At 32.6% G+C, this 17,945-nt stretch overlaps 5 protein-coding genes across 6 annotated transcripts; 2 read left to right on the top strand and 3 right to left on the bottom strand.

Annotated features, from left to right (window-relative positions):
* Positions 1 to 331: 331 nt before the first annotated feature.
* Positions 332 to 3,954, bottom strand: LOC126751064 (NFX1-type zinc finger-containing protein 1). The gene is made up of 8 exons (XM_050460985.1): positions 3,727 to 3,954; positions 3,080 to 3,663; positions 2,529 to 3,017; positions 2,306 to 2,473; positions 1,538 to 2,216; positions 1,087 to 1,448; positions 859 to 1,002; positions 332 to 794 (listed from the first exon to the last, which is right to left on the bottom strand). The coding sequence occupies exons 1-8, from the start codon at positions 3,890 to 3,892 to the stop codon at positions 498 to 500; spliced, it is 2,889 nt and encodes a 962-aa protein (XP_050316942.1). The 5' UTR covers positions 3,893 to 3,954; the 3' UTR covers positions 332 to 497.
* Positions 3,955 to 4,077: 123 nt separating this feature from the next.
* On the top strand, positions 4,078 to 5,753 carry LOC126751067 (GDP-fucose transporter 1). Of its 2 annotated transcripts, none has more exons than XM_050460992.1 (4): positions 4,078 to 4,425; positions 4,492 to 4,691; positions 4,748 to 5,266; positions 5,348 to 5,753. In XM_050460992.1, the coding sequence occupies exons 2-4, from the start codon at positions 4,512 to 4,514 to the stop codon at positions 5,555 to 5,557; spliced, it is 909 nt and encodes a 302-aa protein (XP_050316949.1). In that variant the 5' UTR covers positions 4,078 to 4,425; positions 4,492 to 4,511; the 3' UTR covers positions 5,558 to 5,753. The 2 variants fall into 2 exon arrangements, with proteins under 2 accessions (XP_050316949.1, XP_050316948.1); XM_050460991.1 differs by having other exon boundaries at positions 4,487 to 4,691.
* Positions 5,754 to 5,867: 114 nt separating this feature from the next.
* Positions 5,868 to 7,257, bottom strand: LOC126751066 (39S ribosomal protein L1, mitochondrial). The gene is made up of 3 exons (XM_050460990.1): positions 6,973 to 7,257; positions 6,600 to 6,909; positions 5,868 to 6,543 (listed from the first exon to the last, which is right to left on the bottom strand). The coding sequence occupies exons 1-3, from the start codon at positions 7,161 to 7,163 to the stop codon at positions 5,968 to 5,970; spliced, it is 1,077 nt and encodes a 358-aa protein (XP_050316947.1). The 5' UTR covers positions 7,164 to 7,257; the 3' UTR covers positions 5,868 to 5,967.
* A 409-nt stretch (positions 7,258 to 7,666) lies between these two features.
* LOC126761821 (phosphoserine phosphatase) lies at positions 7,667 to 9,345 on the top strand. The gene has a single exon (XM_050478233.1). It carries the CDS (start codon positions 8,065 to 8,067, stop codon positions 8,932 to 8,934), a length of 870 nt encoding a protein of 289 aa, XP_050334190.1. The 5' UTR covers positions 7,667 to 8,064; the 3' UTR covers positions 8,935 to 9,345.
* Positions 9,346 to 11,742: 2,397 nt separating this feature from the next.
* On the bottom strand, positions 11,743 to 12,549 carry LOC126765426 (transcription initiation factor IIA subunit 2). The gene is made up of 2 exons (XM_050483136.1): positions 12,372 to 12,549; positions 11,743 to 12,286 (listed from the first exon to the last, which is right to left on the bottom strand). The coding sequence occupies exons 1-2, from the start codon at positions 12,441 to 12,443 to the stop codon at positions 12,032 to 12,034; spliced, it is 327 nt and encodes a 108-aa protein (XP_050339093.1). The 5' UTR covers positions 12,444 to 12,549; the 3' UTR covers positions 11,743 to 12,031.
* Between the last annotated feature and the right edge of the window lie 5,396 nt (positions 12,550 to 17,945).

Here is a 17,945-nt window from a genome sequence, read left to right as displayed (position 1 = left end):
GGCTACGACATACTACATACATACGTACATATGGATAGCAGCTTTTCTTTTCAATTTAATTAATCTTATTGCATACACATAAATATATTCATAAAGTTATAACTGTGAGAACATTATCTAATCGTATCAATTACTTAATACATACATACATACATAAAAGCAAAACAACGGAACAAAGGAAAAGCCAACATGATTTCAGTAAAATTTTATCATTGTAGTGTAGCTTAAAAATGGTTATAGAAGAAGCATAAAAGCATAAATAAATGATAACAAGAAAATTAATAAATAAATAATAATAAAAAGAACTTTCATAAATAAAACAGACAGTAAATAAATAAATAAAGTCTCAAGGCAAAATGTCAAACATTCGCTTTTTATTTTATAGAATTAATGCGCGTACGCAGGAAATAAATGGTGAACAATGCAAAATTAAATTCCACACTGAATTCACTTAACGTTTCAATGATTTTTAGTTTAAACATTAGCAGTCTTTATTGTTATTTTTCATTTGATAATGGAAACTCATTGCCGATAGCGTCCTGTGACTTCAATATCTGTTCGATGGACCGCCACGACTCGCTGCATCTAGCTAGTAACGGTAGATTACCAATGATATACAGACCGTGTTTGGCACGCGAAAGAGCTACACAAATACGATTCTTCTCTTTGAGAAATCCAATTTGTTCTTTGTCATTGCTTCGCACCAACGACAAAAGTACTATGTCAGCCTCTAATCCCTGAAAGCTATCCACAGTAGAAATATTCAATTTGATACTTTCAAAAGATTTAAGTGCCTGTAATACCAATATGACTACATACATACTTTCTTTATATTTTGTGAATCAAAACTATGCTTACCTCGGATTTTAGGCTTTCCACTTGCTTAGCATACGGACTTAGAATGACAATATCATTTGCTGTATAAGAAGCCTTTTCTATTAAAAATTTGGCCAATTTTAAGATTTCCTTCACCTCATATAGGTTAAAGATTGAACATTCATCCTGAAAGTAAACAAAACACATGATTACTATAAATTTTTCAGGTGGAATCGGAATTGATAATATTTTGATAGGTAGGTGCCATACCTCCGAGAAAACTTCATGCTCCCGGTGTGTATAAAAATATAGATTTTTATTCATATTTCGAACAATTGGATAACTGTTTACTGTCTCATCGTTCTTAAGGTCAGTGTAGAAAGTGGGATGAATTAGATCCGCAATACAAGGACGCATACGATATTGCACGTTGAGCGTATACCCTTTTAAATTGTTAACAAATAGCCGTTCGAATAATGATATATTTAGTTGAGACGTGAGGCTATTACGATAGTTCGAAGTATAAGGCTTTAACTGCAGGTGATCACCAATCATGATGACATGTTCGGTATATTCTGTTAAGCAAGCCAGAACGTGTGATTCCAAAATTTCCGCAGCTTCCTCGAAAATCACTGCAAATATTTAAGCAAATAAAAAAAAACTTAGAATGACAATTATTTCGTTCGAAATAATAGTGTACATATATAGTAAATATTTTTACCGATTTTACATTGCAGCAAGCGAAATAGGAAATTATTTCTAGCAGCGAAAGTTGAGGTCATTGCTATGATATCCGCTTTTCGTGCTACATAAAATTGAAACATTATACGTATTGTTTTTAACTTCTCCTGAACATCACGTACAGCTCTCTGAGCTGCCAACAAACTCTGGTAGGACTCTTCACTACCATCGAAATTCGTATGCATTTGTTGGACGATTGCGAACTTAGTCTTAAACTCTTCGTTAACAACGTAATAGAGGCGCTTCAGGCGGGGATTTACCATTTCGTTTTGAGTGGGTTGTAACTGTACATTAAATTTTGAAATTTCGGGGAGACGCGTTTGGCTACCGAATCGTAAAATGTTACTGGTATAGGAGGAAAGCTTCAATAAGAATTTATCTAACGAATCGTTCGTGTAAGTAATTAGGACGATAGGTGTTTTAGCGTTCGAAATAAGAGTACGCACCAAATGTACCGACAGGTGGGTTTTACCAGTTCCTGGTGGACCCTGTATTAAACAAAATTCATGTGTTAATGCTTTACAATACGCGGTCCACTGTGATTCATTTAGTGGAAGACTTTTTGGCTTGGTTGGCTTCGTTGTGTTCAATAATAATTTTTCTCTATCATATGAATAAGGTTTAGTTCTTTGTAGGTAACGAGGTGGAGATACGTTGCTCTGTAAAGGCAAATGAAAATTAAAAATAAAATGTATTGTATTTGTTTTCGGCTAGTCGATAGCCGATTGGAATAATAAAGCAACATTACCTCACCATCAATAATATATTGCTTCATAGACAGTTTATCCTCGCCATAGGTATTCAAATAATTATATACATTATTATAAGGTTCAAAGAAGGCTGGGGTTTCGAACATCAACAAAGGTCTGTCGTAAAAAGTTCCAATATTATATTGCCGAACAATTTCAATACCTAACTGTATTAACCAGAAATTTATTAGAACCCTATGACAATATTTCAATTTTACTTACGTATCCCAAATTTATAAGTTCTCTGTCGGTGTAAGTAACTGTTGCCAAGATGAGATTTTCAAAGCTCCTATTTGTTGTCAATAACAGTAAAGAACCAGTTTTAATTGCTGATAGTTTTTCTCGTGCTAATTTTTTTTCTTGGTGAGTCAAAGAGATCACATTTTCTCCTTTCTTCCTTTTTTCCTTCAATTGGCGCTTTCTGCCGAACACATCAACGAAAAGCATTTCATGGCGCTTAGCATTGATGAAATCGGCATTAAGAACGATGCAAACGTCCTCATATATTTCCGGCCCATGTGGTGGTATACCAAATTCTTTCAATTTGCATGCATAATCACGTAGAGGAATCATAAAATCTTCACGAAGAATGCGTTTTTGTTTTGCGATATACTCTGACACTTCTAATTTTTTAGTAATTTTTAAAGCGTTAATGATTTGATTGCAGTCTTCCCCGTTTCCTTCAAAGAGTTCATTAAGTGTGGGATATATCTGAAAAAATTTACATATCGATTATATCTTATGAATTATTAGTTGGATATTAATTAGATTACGTTAGCATTTTCATTTAGCTGTTTACATTTTTCTTTTGACACTCTATCCAAATCAAATTTTAACTGCTGGCTTAATTGTCGTTGAACCATGTCTGGATTATCGCTATCTTCAATGAGCTTCTTTATATGCTCAATTACATATGACGTTTTAGTTGTTATTAGTTGCCATTTATGCAAACGAACTATTAGGAATCTTATTGCATATATGATCTCTTCTACCTCTTCGACATTTTTCCATATCATCTTAAATTTTTTTTGAAAAAGTTTAGCACTTAAAACTCGTAACTGTTCTAAAAATATTTCATTGTTCACAAAGTACTGTAGAAGCTCTTTTTGAAATCCAGGAAGCTCCAGTTCACATATTTTACACCAAATACGCAAGTATAAAATAACCCGTTCCAATCCGTCACTAGTCGAAATTTGATCAACAAAAAAATCTCTTTCGTTTGTTATAATAAAGAGGAAAACGTCCAATGGCTCTAAATGAATTGCCTTACGCATCTCTGCCGTGGTCATCTTTTTTACATCAGCTTCTTTGGAAAGGTGTGATGAAGCTTCCAGTCGTTTTTGGTAAAGGTATTCGTCTGTAGTTTTATTTAAAAAACCGTTAATAATATAAATATGTACATATGTATGGTTTATCATACTTGTTTCTGATGGACCACGTATATATTCGGTATTAGCTTCTATATCTTCGGTGTGAGCTTCTGTACCTCCCGTATGCTCATTTTTAACCTTGCACTGCAAGTTCTGCAAAATCTCTTCTTCATCTTTATTGAACCAATCTTCACCATCGGATTCTATATCAGACATTTTCACAAAGTATCCGCAATTAGTGTTTATCAACAAAAGTTATTGTTCCTTTATTAGAGCTCCTATGTATGTGATCGAATCATTGATAAAAAGTCGAATGTTAGTAATCAAAGTCGACTAATATTTGTTTACATTTATATAAATTGATATCAGAGATATATCCCTTGAAATGTTATAAGAATTATGAACTGAAAATATGTCTTATTTTTAATAAAAACTAAAAGTATTAATTAATGGGTTACCTGGCAAAGCTTCTTTTCAATAATAGAGTAGTTAAAAGTTTATCTCTGGTTGAATTGTAGTTGTCACACAAAGTAATAGATATATAAAAAAATACTGACAAATTTGTACAGCTGTTTGTGTCTTTATCAGTAGTATTTGGCCTCGTTTACAACAATGTGTTTTTAATCGTAAATTTAATTAATATAATTTAAGAAAAACGCACAAATCGCCAAAATGTATACAAGTATGTCGGAGCACAACCGATTAGTGAATAAATACCTATTGGTATTTTTTGTAGTAGCTTTATATTGGTAAGAAAACAAAAAGTAAATCCTAAATGTCTTGAGTTTCCGTTTATTAATATGATTGTAGGACAGTATCAATATGTACAGTGTTTATGAACAAATTACTACTAAGCAGTGATACGGTAAATTTAGACGCACCCCTTTTTGTATGCTGGTTCCAATGCCTTGTCTCCGCGGGTTTATGTGCGCTTTTGAGTGCTCTTGGTCGGCGTTATCCAAATGTCATTACGTTCCCAGAAGGTAATCCATTTGATGTGGATATTTTTCGAAAGGTAATATCTAAATTTATTATTAATTCGTGCATTACTTAAAATTTTTTTATCATTAGATTTTGCCGTTATCCATTTTGTTTACTTTAATGGTCGCAACAAATAATTTGTGCCTTAAATATGTGGGAGTAGCTTTTTATTATGTTGGCCGTTCGTTAACGACGGTTTTTAATGTCATACTAACTTATATACTGTTACGACAAAAAACCAGCTTCAAGGCTACAATGTGCTGTGTATTTGTTGTTTTTGGTTTCCTTTTGGGAGTCGACCAGGAGAGCTTAACCGCACAGTTCTCTCTACGCGGCACAATCTATGGAGTTATGGGCTCGTTTATTCTAGCCTGGTATTCCATTCAAACCAAAAAGGCATTAGTTCACGTTAATCAGCAAGTTCTTCTACTAAGCTACTACAATAATGTCTACTCCAGTGTCTTTTTCTTGCCTTTAATCTTCATTAATGGAGAAATGAACGCAATTCTCAACTATGAACACATATTTGCTCCTTGGTTTATTAGTGCAATGGTGCTTGGGGGCTTATGTGGTTTCGCAATTGGATTTGTTACAGTTTTGCAAATAAAGGTAATAAAACTGCAATGCAACGTACAATATTTTGGAGATTTTAATTTATTTATAATGTATGTTTAAAATTTACATATGTAGGTAACATCACCATTAACTCACAACATTTCTGGAACTGCAAAGGCCTGCGCTCAGACTGTTATAGCGACACAATGGTATAATGATGCAAAGTCAGCATTATGGTGGGCATCAAATGTTATTGTTTTACTGGCTAGTGCCGCTTATACACGTGTGAAGCAATTGGAAATGCAACGTCAACACGAACGGACTACCGCGACACAAAAGGCGTAAGAACTTTTTCAACCTGCTTTGTATTTTTAAGGGAAAAGTTATAATTATTCTGGGTAGACATTACATACATATGTATATCATAAGCTTATGTTGAAGTTTTGTAATGCAAACATATTCGTTTACAATTTCCTCCATGACGATGATAGTTATATAATAAACCAAAAATTAAAATCACTGACAAGAAAAGAAATTCTAATTCTTTCGTTTTCAGTTACTTGGAGAACAACAATAACCATATTTCGTCCTGTTAGCATCAACGTTGCGTCACCGAATCATAACAGCCATGATTATCCACAAATTAACACCGTAGTTTCTTTCAGAACCTTAAATGACTTACATTTATTTCAACCTTTATTTACGACACTCAACAGTACATATTACTGGTCTATTAAAAATTTTTCAATGTAACATTATTGTGCAGCTACAGCTTCTTGTTTTTCGCTGAATTCTTCTACCCGTTCCTCGACTTCGTTCGATTTCGCAGAAGCTTTATTAGCTGTTTTTACGTAGAACTCTGGTACATATTGAAGAGCATCTATTTTCAGTCGTTCACTACTCGGTGGACTCTTAAGTAGTACACGTTTTATAAATCGTTCACCTTCACGCTTAGGACGTATTGAATCAACATCTAGCAGTAAGGAACGTAAATTTTCTTCTAATTTGTGAGTATCCATATCTAATGTTCCCACGCTTGTTGAAATCAACCCAAAATCTTGTTGATGCTCATCCTTGGTGGCTGCATAGCTAATGCCATTTGAAAAGCGTTCAATCATTTCCGCTAAATTTGTACCAAGTGTCTCGCTTCGTGGGTTTGGAAACTTACGTTTCATCAGTCCTCGCAGGGCCACCAACTCCGGCAAAATGTTTGGATGTGCGAGTACAAATTGATAATCGGTCAGTAATAACTCTCCGTTGGTTATGTCCTTTATCAACTCAATACCACCTACAAGTGTAGCACCGGCTTCCCGAGCCTCACTGATCTCATCCTATAATTAGGAAAATAGTATATAATTTCATTGGGATATTATTGTATTTAACATACATTTCCTTTTGTGAAAACGAGGATTTTGCGCTCCTCACCATGCTCGAATTTATGAGGTATCATAGCCATGCGCTGAAAGTTGTCCACGAATCGGTTTTTCTTCTCTGCTCGCATATCCAATTCAATATCTACGATGAGTGGAGCGTTAGGCACATTGTACATAGAAGGATGATGTGTTTCACGATGACACTGTATAGCATCAGCAACCGTATATACCGGCCAACGATAGTATTTCAGGACATAAACATTGTCTTGTGGTAATTGTTTCCAAGAATCGTCAAAGTGTAAATTTTCACGTTGCAAATTAATTCTGAAAGAAGTTAATAATCATATTATTTATCTATTATTTCCTCTTTATTGTACACATTATTACTTCTTATCCCTTTGATTATGTGGTATGAACCCCACTTTCTTCACTTCAACTTTAACTTTTTTTTTTCGAGCCTTCTCTCGAGTGCCCTTACGGGCAGCTTCACAAATAGCTGATGTATGAAGTTTCCTTAATGTGTCAACACTTTGTTGTCGAGCTAACACTGTTCTCATAGAAGAAATAAAAGAAAGCATCTTATTTTATTAAAAAAATTATTTTGTAACAATTTTAAAGCTGATAGTGGTTTAATAATAGAGGTGGAGGAAAATAAAATGTGTTCGTGACACAGGGTGTTTCAATTATATTTGATGGCAAATCAAATCAGCTGATCGTCAGTGAGACCATAATTTATGGGTAAACCTACTATGAAGAAATTCCCTGGTTCCCACAATGGTAAGTTGAAATAATTGCAATATTTGTTTTTGAAATATCTGTTATATGATAAGTTACGCTTTTTACTGTAAGTTGACTATAAAAAAAAAAAGGATTTGCTTATATATTTCAAAGTTGTCGATATAATGGCTTTAATATTTATAATAAATTTTTCGGGATGTGAAAAAAGTTCTATAATAATTATATAAAATTAAGTTACAAATAGGTGAAATTGCAACACTGCTTATCAGCTGTTTAAAAGTGCTGATAAACATTGGAAATTTCCATTGGAACAAAACGTGGAATATTTAAAAGTGGGGAAATTTGCACATTGCTTTCATTTAAGAACTGTGCAAAGAGCAAATATTAATTTACTTGCTGGCCTGTTTTCCTTCAATCAACAATATCTTTCTAAATTTATATTTGTATAGTTAATTCGTTAAATTTTATTTGTTTGAAGCAAACCAGCATCATAAAAATAAACCCTTTAACAAAATTGCTTTTACAAAAAGGGGATTATTAAATTGTGGCGTGATTAAATTTGTTAAAATAAAAAAGCAAATCTTTGTTGAATACGCATTATCATCATATCATCACTTAATCCATTAAAGAAAACAAGTGCATCGTCAAAAGGCTACAAGTAAACAAAACAAGTGCAGCACCAACAGCAGAGGCTACTTTTTTCTATTCGGATTGACGTAACTGGCGTAATTTGAGTAAACAATGAATCGTATGACTATGGGTTCGGTTCGCGTGGCAAGAAGCGGGAATCTCTTAAATGATACATTTACAGCAGCTATTCAATCTACTGCTTCAACGTCAAATTCAGACTTTACGTACGCAGATAACGTTCAATTAAATTCTTCTGGAAAGGCATCATTAATAAATAGAACTATGGTGTCTGCTCCTAACCGCGACGCCTTGAAGTCAAGTAAAAATGCCGAAGAAGCCTCTGAAATTGTAAAAAAATCTGACATAATATGTTTCGATGTTGATTCAACATTAATCTGTGAAGAAGGAATCGATGAGCTGGCAGATTTTTGTGGTAAAGGTTCGGAGGTAGCTCGCGTCACAAAAGAAGCCATGGGAGGTGCAATGTCTTTCCAAGATGCCTTAAATATAAGATTAAATATTATTCGTCCAAGCCAAAATCAGATCAATGAGTTTCTCCATCAACGCCCTTGTACGTTAACTAAAAATATAAGAGCTTTTATAGAAAAATTAAAAGCGGAAAAAAAAGAAATTTATTTAATTTCGGGAGGATTTCATTGTTTAATCGATCCCATTGCTGATGAACTGGGAATACCCCGAAATCATATATTTGCAAATAAATTGCTTTTTTATTTTAATGGTGATTATGCAAGCTTCGATACTACAGAACCTACTTCAAAAAGTGGCGGCAAAGCGGAAGCAGTTTCAATTATTAAACACTGCCATCCCAATGCCAATATTACAATGATTGGTGATGGTGCGACGGATTTGGAGGCATCACCTCCGGCGAACAATGTTATTGGTTTTGGTGGCAATGTGCTGCGTAATGAAGTCCATCAGAGGTCACAGTATTACATTATGGATTTTGCTCAATTGATGTGATAACATTTTCCAAGAAAGGAGATTACACATTATGGAATATTCTACAGCAATGTATTTTCAGAATTTATAATTTACCTTTAGTTATTAAGAAGAAATATATTTAAAATTAAACATGAATTATACCTGAATTTCGAATATTTAGAAAAATTATATAAATACCAACACGCATGCCGAATTATACTTGTTAGTAAAGATAAATAATTACAAAGTATATAATGTTAACAAATTGTGAACTATGCTCAATATAAAAATGTATGATAACATTAGTACTGATAAATTGAGGTTATGAAAATGTAAATAATTGTTGATTGTACAAATAGTTATATAGAATCCCCCTTGTGGTTTTTAAAATTACATTTATATATACATACATAAATAAAATAAATGACAAGGGTTAAATAAATACAAAAACCACATGTGTATTATTTAATTAAAGTCAATTAATTTTCTTTAAATAGTAATGTTTATGAATTGATGTTTAAAATGATAATAATACTTCGTTAATTTTTCAAAGGATTTGAACTTGTGAACCACTGAGGAACATGAACACACAGGAAACACACTCACATGGTAACAAATTGGGTGTAATAATCTGATATCAGTGAGGTTGTGTATTTCATCAATATTTGTTTATAAATGGAGCGGGATGAAAGGCATAATCACAAATTGTTGTCACTAAGTGATGCTTAGTACTTGTTTTGTTTTGACTGGGAATTGTTATCTGTAGAAAGAAAGCAAAATCACACATTGCACACAAACTACAAAATGTATAATCAAAAGTGTGTAAAATTATTTTTTGAAAATACATACATACATATATACATACGAACATGTATATTTTCCACATCATATTATATGTAATTTGTACACATTCAGGCTCACCAATGTACAATGTACTTAATTAAATATTGTCTATTCTGCGAATATTTTATATTGAAGTCGTAAGGTCTTGCCGGAATGGCAAACCGGTTTTAGTCGGTTTGCAAATCTTAGAGCGCGGCTTTCTAAAGTGAAACTGGAGCATGCATATTACTGATAGTATTTCAACTCATGAAATGATATGGACGATCGCGTAATCATTAGACAGTCTACTACTATATTATAGGGATTCTGAACAGTGTTTTAAATTTATACACATATGTATGTATGTACATATAAGTACCCATATACATATGTAAGTTTGGCTGAATATTCCTTGTGAATAAGTTCATTTAAAGAAATTAACCATATCAATAATGTATACTTTATAATGTTTAACATGAATATAACAAAGACTTTACCTTCAAGTGGTTGATTCGCATATTAAATAAATCGTTGTAGCAAAGCAGCGATTCACGAAATGATAAAAAAGTACTAGGTTGCTTTTTGTTTTTGAGGACAATAATTTAACACGTTAACAACAATGAGCGTTTTCAACTAGGCAGTCATCTCACATATCCGACGATTACAAAAATACATATATTAATGAACAAAGAAGATAACTAATATTTGGAGAAAAGTAAATTTTTCATGGGTATTCAAAGTAGCATTGAAAATGTATATACATACATATACTATATGCGTACAAAGCTATACTCTCAGATATATTTCATAACTGTTCAGAATAAATCCTTTAGTTATAGAAGTAATGATGATTTATGTAAGTATAAATACAGTAGAGGCCCGCTAATCCGGACACGGCCTAATCCGGATTCCACTGTAATCCGGACAGGGTTAAAAAATTCAAAATTTCTATTATGTCCCTTGTAATCCGGACCGACATTCTCTATCCGTATTCTCTAATCCGGATCACATATTTATTATTCACTACATTCACTTTTATGCTTTATTGTTTTAAGTTTTTTTTTGGAACATGTGTATTATTTGTTATAATAAACAAACAGAAATTTATAAATATTTTTTCTTAATACGAGTACATAGTTCTGATATGTCTTTGGTAATCCGGATTCCCTGATATTCCGGATAAGGGCCGGTTTTAATTGATCCGGATTAGCGGGCCTCTACTGTAATATAATATACAACAAATTTGAAATTTGTATAATCGTGATTTTAAAAGTTAATTTACGCATACTTGCCCACAAAATGGACAAACTTAGTCCACTATGTAAATATTCAAGCATATGTACATTTAAATTTATACTCGTAGTGATAACAAAACATCACGAAATAAGACACTACTAAGCTATAAAATTTCAATCGAAAAGTTATCAATTATTACACGCAAAAATAATTAACTAGACACAACAATAAAATTATTTTTTTTAAATTGCGAATTGTCATCTTGTTAATGCTGACACATAAAATTAAAAAAAAAAAGTAGCAATCGTGTATAAAACTTATTTACTTTTACTGTACACACAGAAATATTTTTTTTTCGTATTCATAAACACTGTACATATGTACATTCATACGTATAAAGGCAATGGAAGGGCAATATCGTGGTACTAGATTTTGGTTGCTCTGAACTTAGAACTTTGCAATTGAGTCAATTGTATTTAGAAACTTGTTTGATATACATATATTTTCTTTGGGTACAATATTGAAAGCACATTTGACGATCGGAGATGTAACTGACGCCAGCGCCATTTTGGAAATATATTATATGAATATTTTTCTTAAAACAATAACCTTATAACACAGGGGACTATCAAATAAAAATAATATGGATAAAATAAAAATTATCTAATCGCAAGTGCGAGCAAGTGTAATCAAAAAACTGCGCACATACCCCTTGCATTTTTGAAGAATTATTTCGTTGGACATACACACATACATGCATGGTATTTGAATTTAAAGAACGACTAGCAATTGCAGTAAGAAAAATCAGATGTTTAATTATCAACCTTATCGGTTTAATTGATTAGTATATAAAATATTTTTAAAACAATTTGTCTTAAAAAATTCATCTCTGTATTTTAATAAAGATTTTTTATACATTACTTTACTAATTTACTTAAATATTTGTATCTCCGAACAACTTTGTCCAAGCATCCAATGTTCCGCTCTAATCACTAAATCCTAGTCAGCATGAATGTGTAATAATAGTTTAGCCGAGAACTGATACCGTTTTCCATATTGTCGTGTAGATATTAATACATTATCCATTGAATTCACCGCTCTTTCCATCGCAGGCTACAATTTTCACTTTATCTACTTTGGCGAATTCGTGCACCTCGCGGAACTCTACTTCATTTAACATAAGCGTCCACACATTATCGCAGAATCGATACGTATTCAGTTTGTTCGCCTTGAATGTAACTCTAGCCTTGACCCGTTGATTTAGAGCTAGATTGATGGACTTATCAAACTGCAAGAGTACCTTGAATGCCAGTGTTGGTGTAATGTGACCATACTAAAACAAGCGGTTTATAATAATTACAGTTTTTGCAATACCAAACTATTAGTGTTTATATCAATATCATTAAGAAATTACTTACTTGGATTAGTTCATCAAGACTCTCTTGTAAAGTATTTCCTAGTGTTGTGTTTCTGTATAGTTGATACGACATGATTAATAATATTCGGAAGAATATTTATCTATATTTTTGGTGCTAATTTTTGTCGCTATTTAAACTGAGTTACTTTTTCAATATGGTAAAGTTTTGATATTAAGCAAAAAAAAAACAAAACGTCAAAACTATGACAGCGATATTCAGCGCCATGCTAGGCGCGTCATCTGCAGGGGAAAACAACGAGCTCCCAACAGTATATACTTTCGTCAAGTTTTTTCCTAAAAAATATTTAAATTCAATTGCAGGTACGTTACTCAAAGATGTAATAAATGATATAAATTTTAAACATACGTTGTGCAAGCCTTTGTATCTTCCATAGCACCCTTAAGTTGACCTTTCTTTTAATTTTTTTTTTAGAAAAAGAAGTCAATCGCAAAATTAATTATAAATATGGAACTCGTGCTCATGATCTCCAAACAAATTGATCGACACAAATTTTAAGTGCACATATTTGACATTTAAATAAAGTTTTATGACAAACTGCCGTTAACGATTACATGTTTTAAAGTGTCACAGTATTTGTTACTGTTTATTAAAACGATTTCACCGCATTTTCATACCCACGCACTCATAAGTAGATATGTATGTACATGTGAAAGTACTTGAAATAAATAAATTGACGCGGCTTTGTGAGTTTGCGAATTTTTATGCTTGTATATGTGTTTTTGCAGCTGATGAGGTAAAGAAGTTATGAAAATCGATTTTAAATGAGGATAGGCGTTAATCAATATTTTGAACAAGGGCTTTGCCCAATTTATTATCTTCATTATCGCTGTGACAAATATTCTTTATTATTTATACACACAAAGATATAATATGTACATACATATGATTGTATGTACATATATGGTATATTATGTGGTATACAATAAGAGGCGAAGCAATTACACTAATCAAAAACACAACTACTCACCTTTAGCCATTTTCAGCTAATCACATCTTCAGTTTAACATACATACATATATATGTATATATATATATATGTACATATGTACATATGTATCTATGTATGTATATGCTTGTGTAAATACGATATAAAACCTTGACACTTTCATATTTCTGGATGGAACACTGTAGAGAAAAGAGAGCCATCTTCACCGGCGAAAAACTCATTTCAGAGTTACATAGACATATGTATGTATATGTATTTCAAATATGCAGAATAACATTTTAATAATAAAACTTTTTTACTTTAATGTTAATGGAGCATCTCAGCTGGCTGTTGAAAGTTGTCCATCGATGCGACACATTTTCCATCGTTCAGTTTTGAATTTATGTACATATTAATTAAGAGAAAATATTATGTTATATATGTATATATTTTACCGCGTAAAAGGGACTGATAGTGAATGGGGACAAGACGAAATATCTCCCGTCATCAAACAAACAGTCGTCGCACTGACGACTTGGATCCCCCGTCACTGTTGACAGTAATAACTTCGAAGTCATAAGTAGGTAACACCATTAACACCAACAACAACATCAGCCTCGAAATCCAACGCAGAATAACACTTGCCAGTAGGTGTTACTGTTGTATGGTGCAGAGGCATGGACGATGACAGCATCTGATGAGTCGACGTTACGTGTTTTTGAGAGAAAAATTCTGTGAAAGATTTTTGGTCCTTTGCACATTGGCAACGGCGAATATGGAACGATGAGCTGTACGAGATATTGACATAGTTCAGTTCGAATTAAGAGATAGCGGCTACGCTGGCTAAGTCATGTCGTCCGAATGAATGAAAACGCTCCAGCTGAACAGAGAAAGAGGAAGACCTCCCTCCATATTGAAAAACCCAGGTGGAGAAGGTTCTGGTTACACTTGGAATATCCAATTCCAAGAACGACTGGCGCGCTGACTCGGCTATAATCTCGTAAGCGGTGTCTACGCCATTAAAGAAGAAGACGTTTGTCCTTTATCTCAATTTTTATTTGTGGGCATTTACTAAAAATACTCATACCAATCGAAGTATGTCTTATGCACACATTTACATACATATGTACATATATACATACATATGTTTACAATTTCAATATGTGTGTGGTTGTGTTACTTGACATTTGTTGTGACAATTTTGTAAATTTGTGTGACTCCTTCTAATCTACATACACATATGTACATTTATAAGTACATATGTATGTATGTATTTATGTATGTCAGTTTGTATGCTGAACAAATTGTGTGTGATAATTAAATTAGCGTATTTTTGATTTGAAACTCCAGTACCAGCATCTGCAAAGCTAGCGTGTAGCATCAAACACACGTACACATGTTTTTACCATATGGCCGCGTGAGGGCAGTTAGACGGAACAGCGCCTGGTACAGAAATCTCAGGGAAACTTTTAACTTTTGGTGACATATCTTGCTGACGACCCTGTAATAATAGCGAACATGAGCGGACATAAAGATATTGAAGTGGGGTTACTCAAAATTATTTTTTACTACACAAGTTTGTAAGCATATGTACATACATACATATGTATGTACATACATATATACTATAAATTTGGTACGGATGTGGAGCATGTTCTAAAAACGCAGCTATTCAAAACCACATTCGATTATTTTGCCGTGGACACTTTTTATTTCGGCTTTTCTTGTATAAGAGCTTAGAATTGTTTGCGAATTTGCCGCTGATGTTGGTCACAGTCTTAACAACGCGCTGTACGTTTGGCCTACTCTAGATTTCTTGGAAACGAGGATAAGAGGAGATTTCATCACGTCTCATCGTGGGTGTGAAATGAGCTGCGCTCAACTCTCAACTTAATTAGAAGAGAATAGAGTTGAAATAAACCTTGAAAATACTTATAAACAGTTGTCTGTTTTTATATAAATTATGAGTCAAATCAAAAAATAATATTAACCGGATGGACTTAGAGCGAACGGTATAAAGAAATTTATATTATTATTATTATTTTTATTTAGAAACTGCTTTGTGATGTATTTCTTTGTATTTTTGTTTTTGTATATTGCCATACCAAATGGGCAGGAGATTCATAAATTTAAACTGTGTGTCTTAATTTAAAATATAACTTCCCTTTACTTAAAATATATAGCTTAAATTAAAATATTTATATACCTTTCTTATCGAGTCATATACATAGTATGTTCGTATGTGTATAAAAATACACAAACAATGCTCGTTGCCAATAAATATAATAAAATATCGCACCGATTGTACTTTAGACGGATTATAAGCAATAGAGCTCTAAGAAGTTATTATGACTACCACAATCAGCAAGTTGACAGTTCAATTTGTGGTATGGTTGGGTTTTTATAGTGCAGAGAGACTATCAATGACACGCCCATTTTCGAAATAAACACAAATATTACTTGGATAAACTTGATGCTTAAATTTTCATTTTCAAACATTTTCATTTTCATAAATTTTCATTTTCTAATTCACGACAAATTTTTATTGCATGCAAATCTGATGAAGTCGGTGGTTAGAAATTCAGGTCAAATTACTAAAATGTCACAACATTTACTTTATCTGGAAAGTAGGATTGTAAAAGTTTATAATAACCCGTAGGCCCTGGCAGCTAGTGCTTCTTACCCTGTAGGATAATAATTGTATTATTTTTCATTTAATAAATAAAAAAAAAAATAAATAAATAAAAGTATGTAAATTTTATTTTTTTTTAAGAAAGAGTTTTTAAATAAATAATCCGTAGTGGATCTCCAGAAGGACTCCCGAAATCGATTTTTTGGAAATTCAGAAGTGTATTTAATCCCTAAAGTTATTCTACTTATACAGTACTGAAAATTTTCAACTAGTTATCACCCCTCTCTGTTTAGAACGGTGCTACGTCTCTTCAAGTTGTTTGATATTACAATTGAATCCTCAACTCAACCATTTTAAAACTAGATAAAATAACAAACATTCAAATTGACTTAATGAAAGGTGTTACTTATTACTTTCAGCGGATTTAGTTAAATAATATAGTAATAATCTAAATTATTTGTGACTATCCTTTCGTTAATTATATGGAATGGATGGAAAATTTGGAAAAAAAAACCAACGATCAACAACATTTTATTAGGATTATGTGTACATATGTATTTGTTTTCATAACTTCTTCCTTATTTATTGCTTTCGCTGTATATTGACCTGAAGGCTAAATTTTGCGAAAAAAAACTTTTTAGTAAATGCATTCACCGGAAATAGGTTCAAAATTGTTTCAATTAATTTAATTTTGAGACAAATCACCCTTTTGATAACTATGATGAGCAAGTTTTTTTTTTTAATTCACGCAAATACTTTTTATTTGAATTTTTTTTATGTCCGAAATTATTTTATAATCCAAACAAAGTAAAGTTCCTTAGAAACTTTGAATATACATATGTATGTATGTATTATTGGAGCGTTATCAAAGATATACAATTTTCTCATTAATTGTTATCAATGAAAAGAAACATTTGTGTCACCAGTTTTGGAGTGTCAATAAATAGACATGTTCTCCAAAACACCGCGACGCCAAATTCGCTCTGCAAATAATTTGTTTGTATGCGATACGAGTACAACAATGTGATATGTACATATGTATGTATGTGTGTATGTACGGTTCACTGATAAATAATGACTAATAAATATTAGACACTTATGGATTATTTTTGTTTTGCTTATAAATTTGCATTTGCACTCTATACCCATGCGAACCGAAAATCAAACGTAAGCATAATAAGTTATAAATTATGAATAAAATATATAGTCACTGCAACTTCTCTTAGTGAATCAATTCACTCACAACAAATCATAGTCGCTCTTCAAACACTCTCTACTAACTAACTACAAGCAAACAATAAAAACAAAGCTTTTGTTTGTATTTGTTTAAACGTCAGAGACGGTGAAACCCTGTAGGCAAAACAAAGGAAGAGCACGGTTCAGCGCCTAACCTTTGTAAAGCATGGCTCGATATGCACATTGTACATTCATACATACATACATACATACATATGTACATATATCGTAGGACAGAAGGTGCCTTTATTTACATTCTGGAGGATATAAGGGCAGTATGGAGCAATTATAATAAGCAATTTTCGTAAAGATTTTAAATATTCAATTATTTTACAATATGAGAAAAACCTTGTTTAAAATTGCTAACATTTTTTTCTGTTGGGGAAGTGTTTTCGCCTAAGTCGGTGTGTTGTCACTCTATCCTTATGCTTTGTCGACGAACCGACAATTCGGTCTAGAAGCTGCACAGACACAAAGTGCTCACTACTTTAAATTCCTCTCGCTTTTGTTTTATTAAAAATAGAGTATTCGCAACCATAATGCTAAACAGGCTTTGACAACCACACCACCATAGCCACCAACACCACAATGATCAGTTCGCAACGTGGCCAGAAGCAACACAGACATTGGGACGTTCTAACGAATACACATACCGGCTGAAATAAGATTGAAATGATCATTTGAATAACAAATAAAAAAACAGCACACATTTTTTTTAATATCGCAAATGAAAAAAGGCGCATACACAAAGTGGGTAAGG

Source organism: Bactrocera neohumeralis, chromosome 2 (assembly GCF_024586455.1).
Source record: "Bactrocera neohumeralis isolate Rockhampton chromosome 2, APGP_CSIRO_Bneo_wtdbg2-racon-allhic-juicebox.fasta_v2, whole genome shotgun sequence".
Lineage (NCBI taxonomy): Eukaryota > Metazoa > Arthropoda > Insecta > Diptera > Tephritidae > Bactrocera > Bactrocera neohumeralis.
This window is presented reverse-complemented; position numbering and strand designations above follow the sequence as displayed.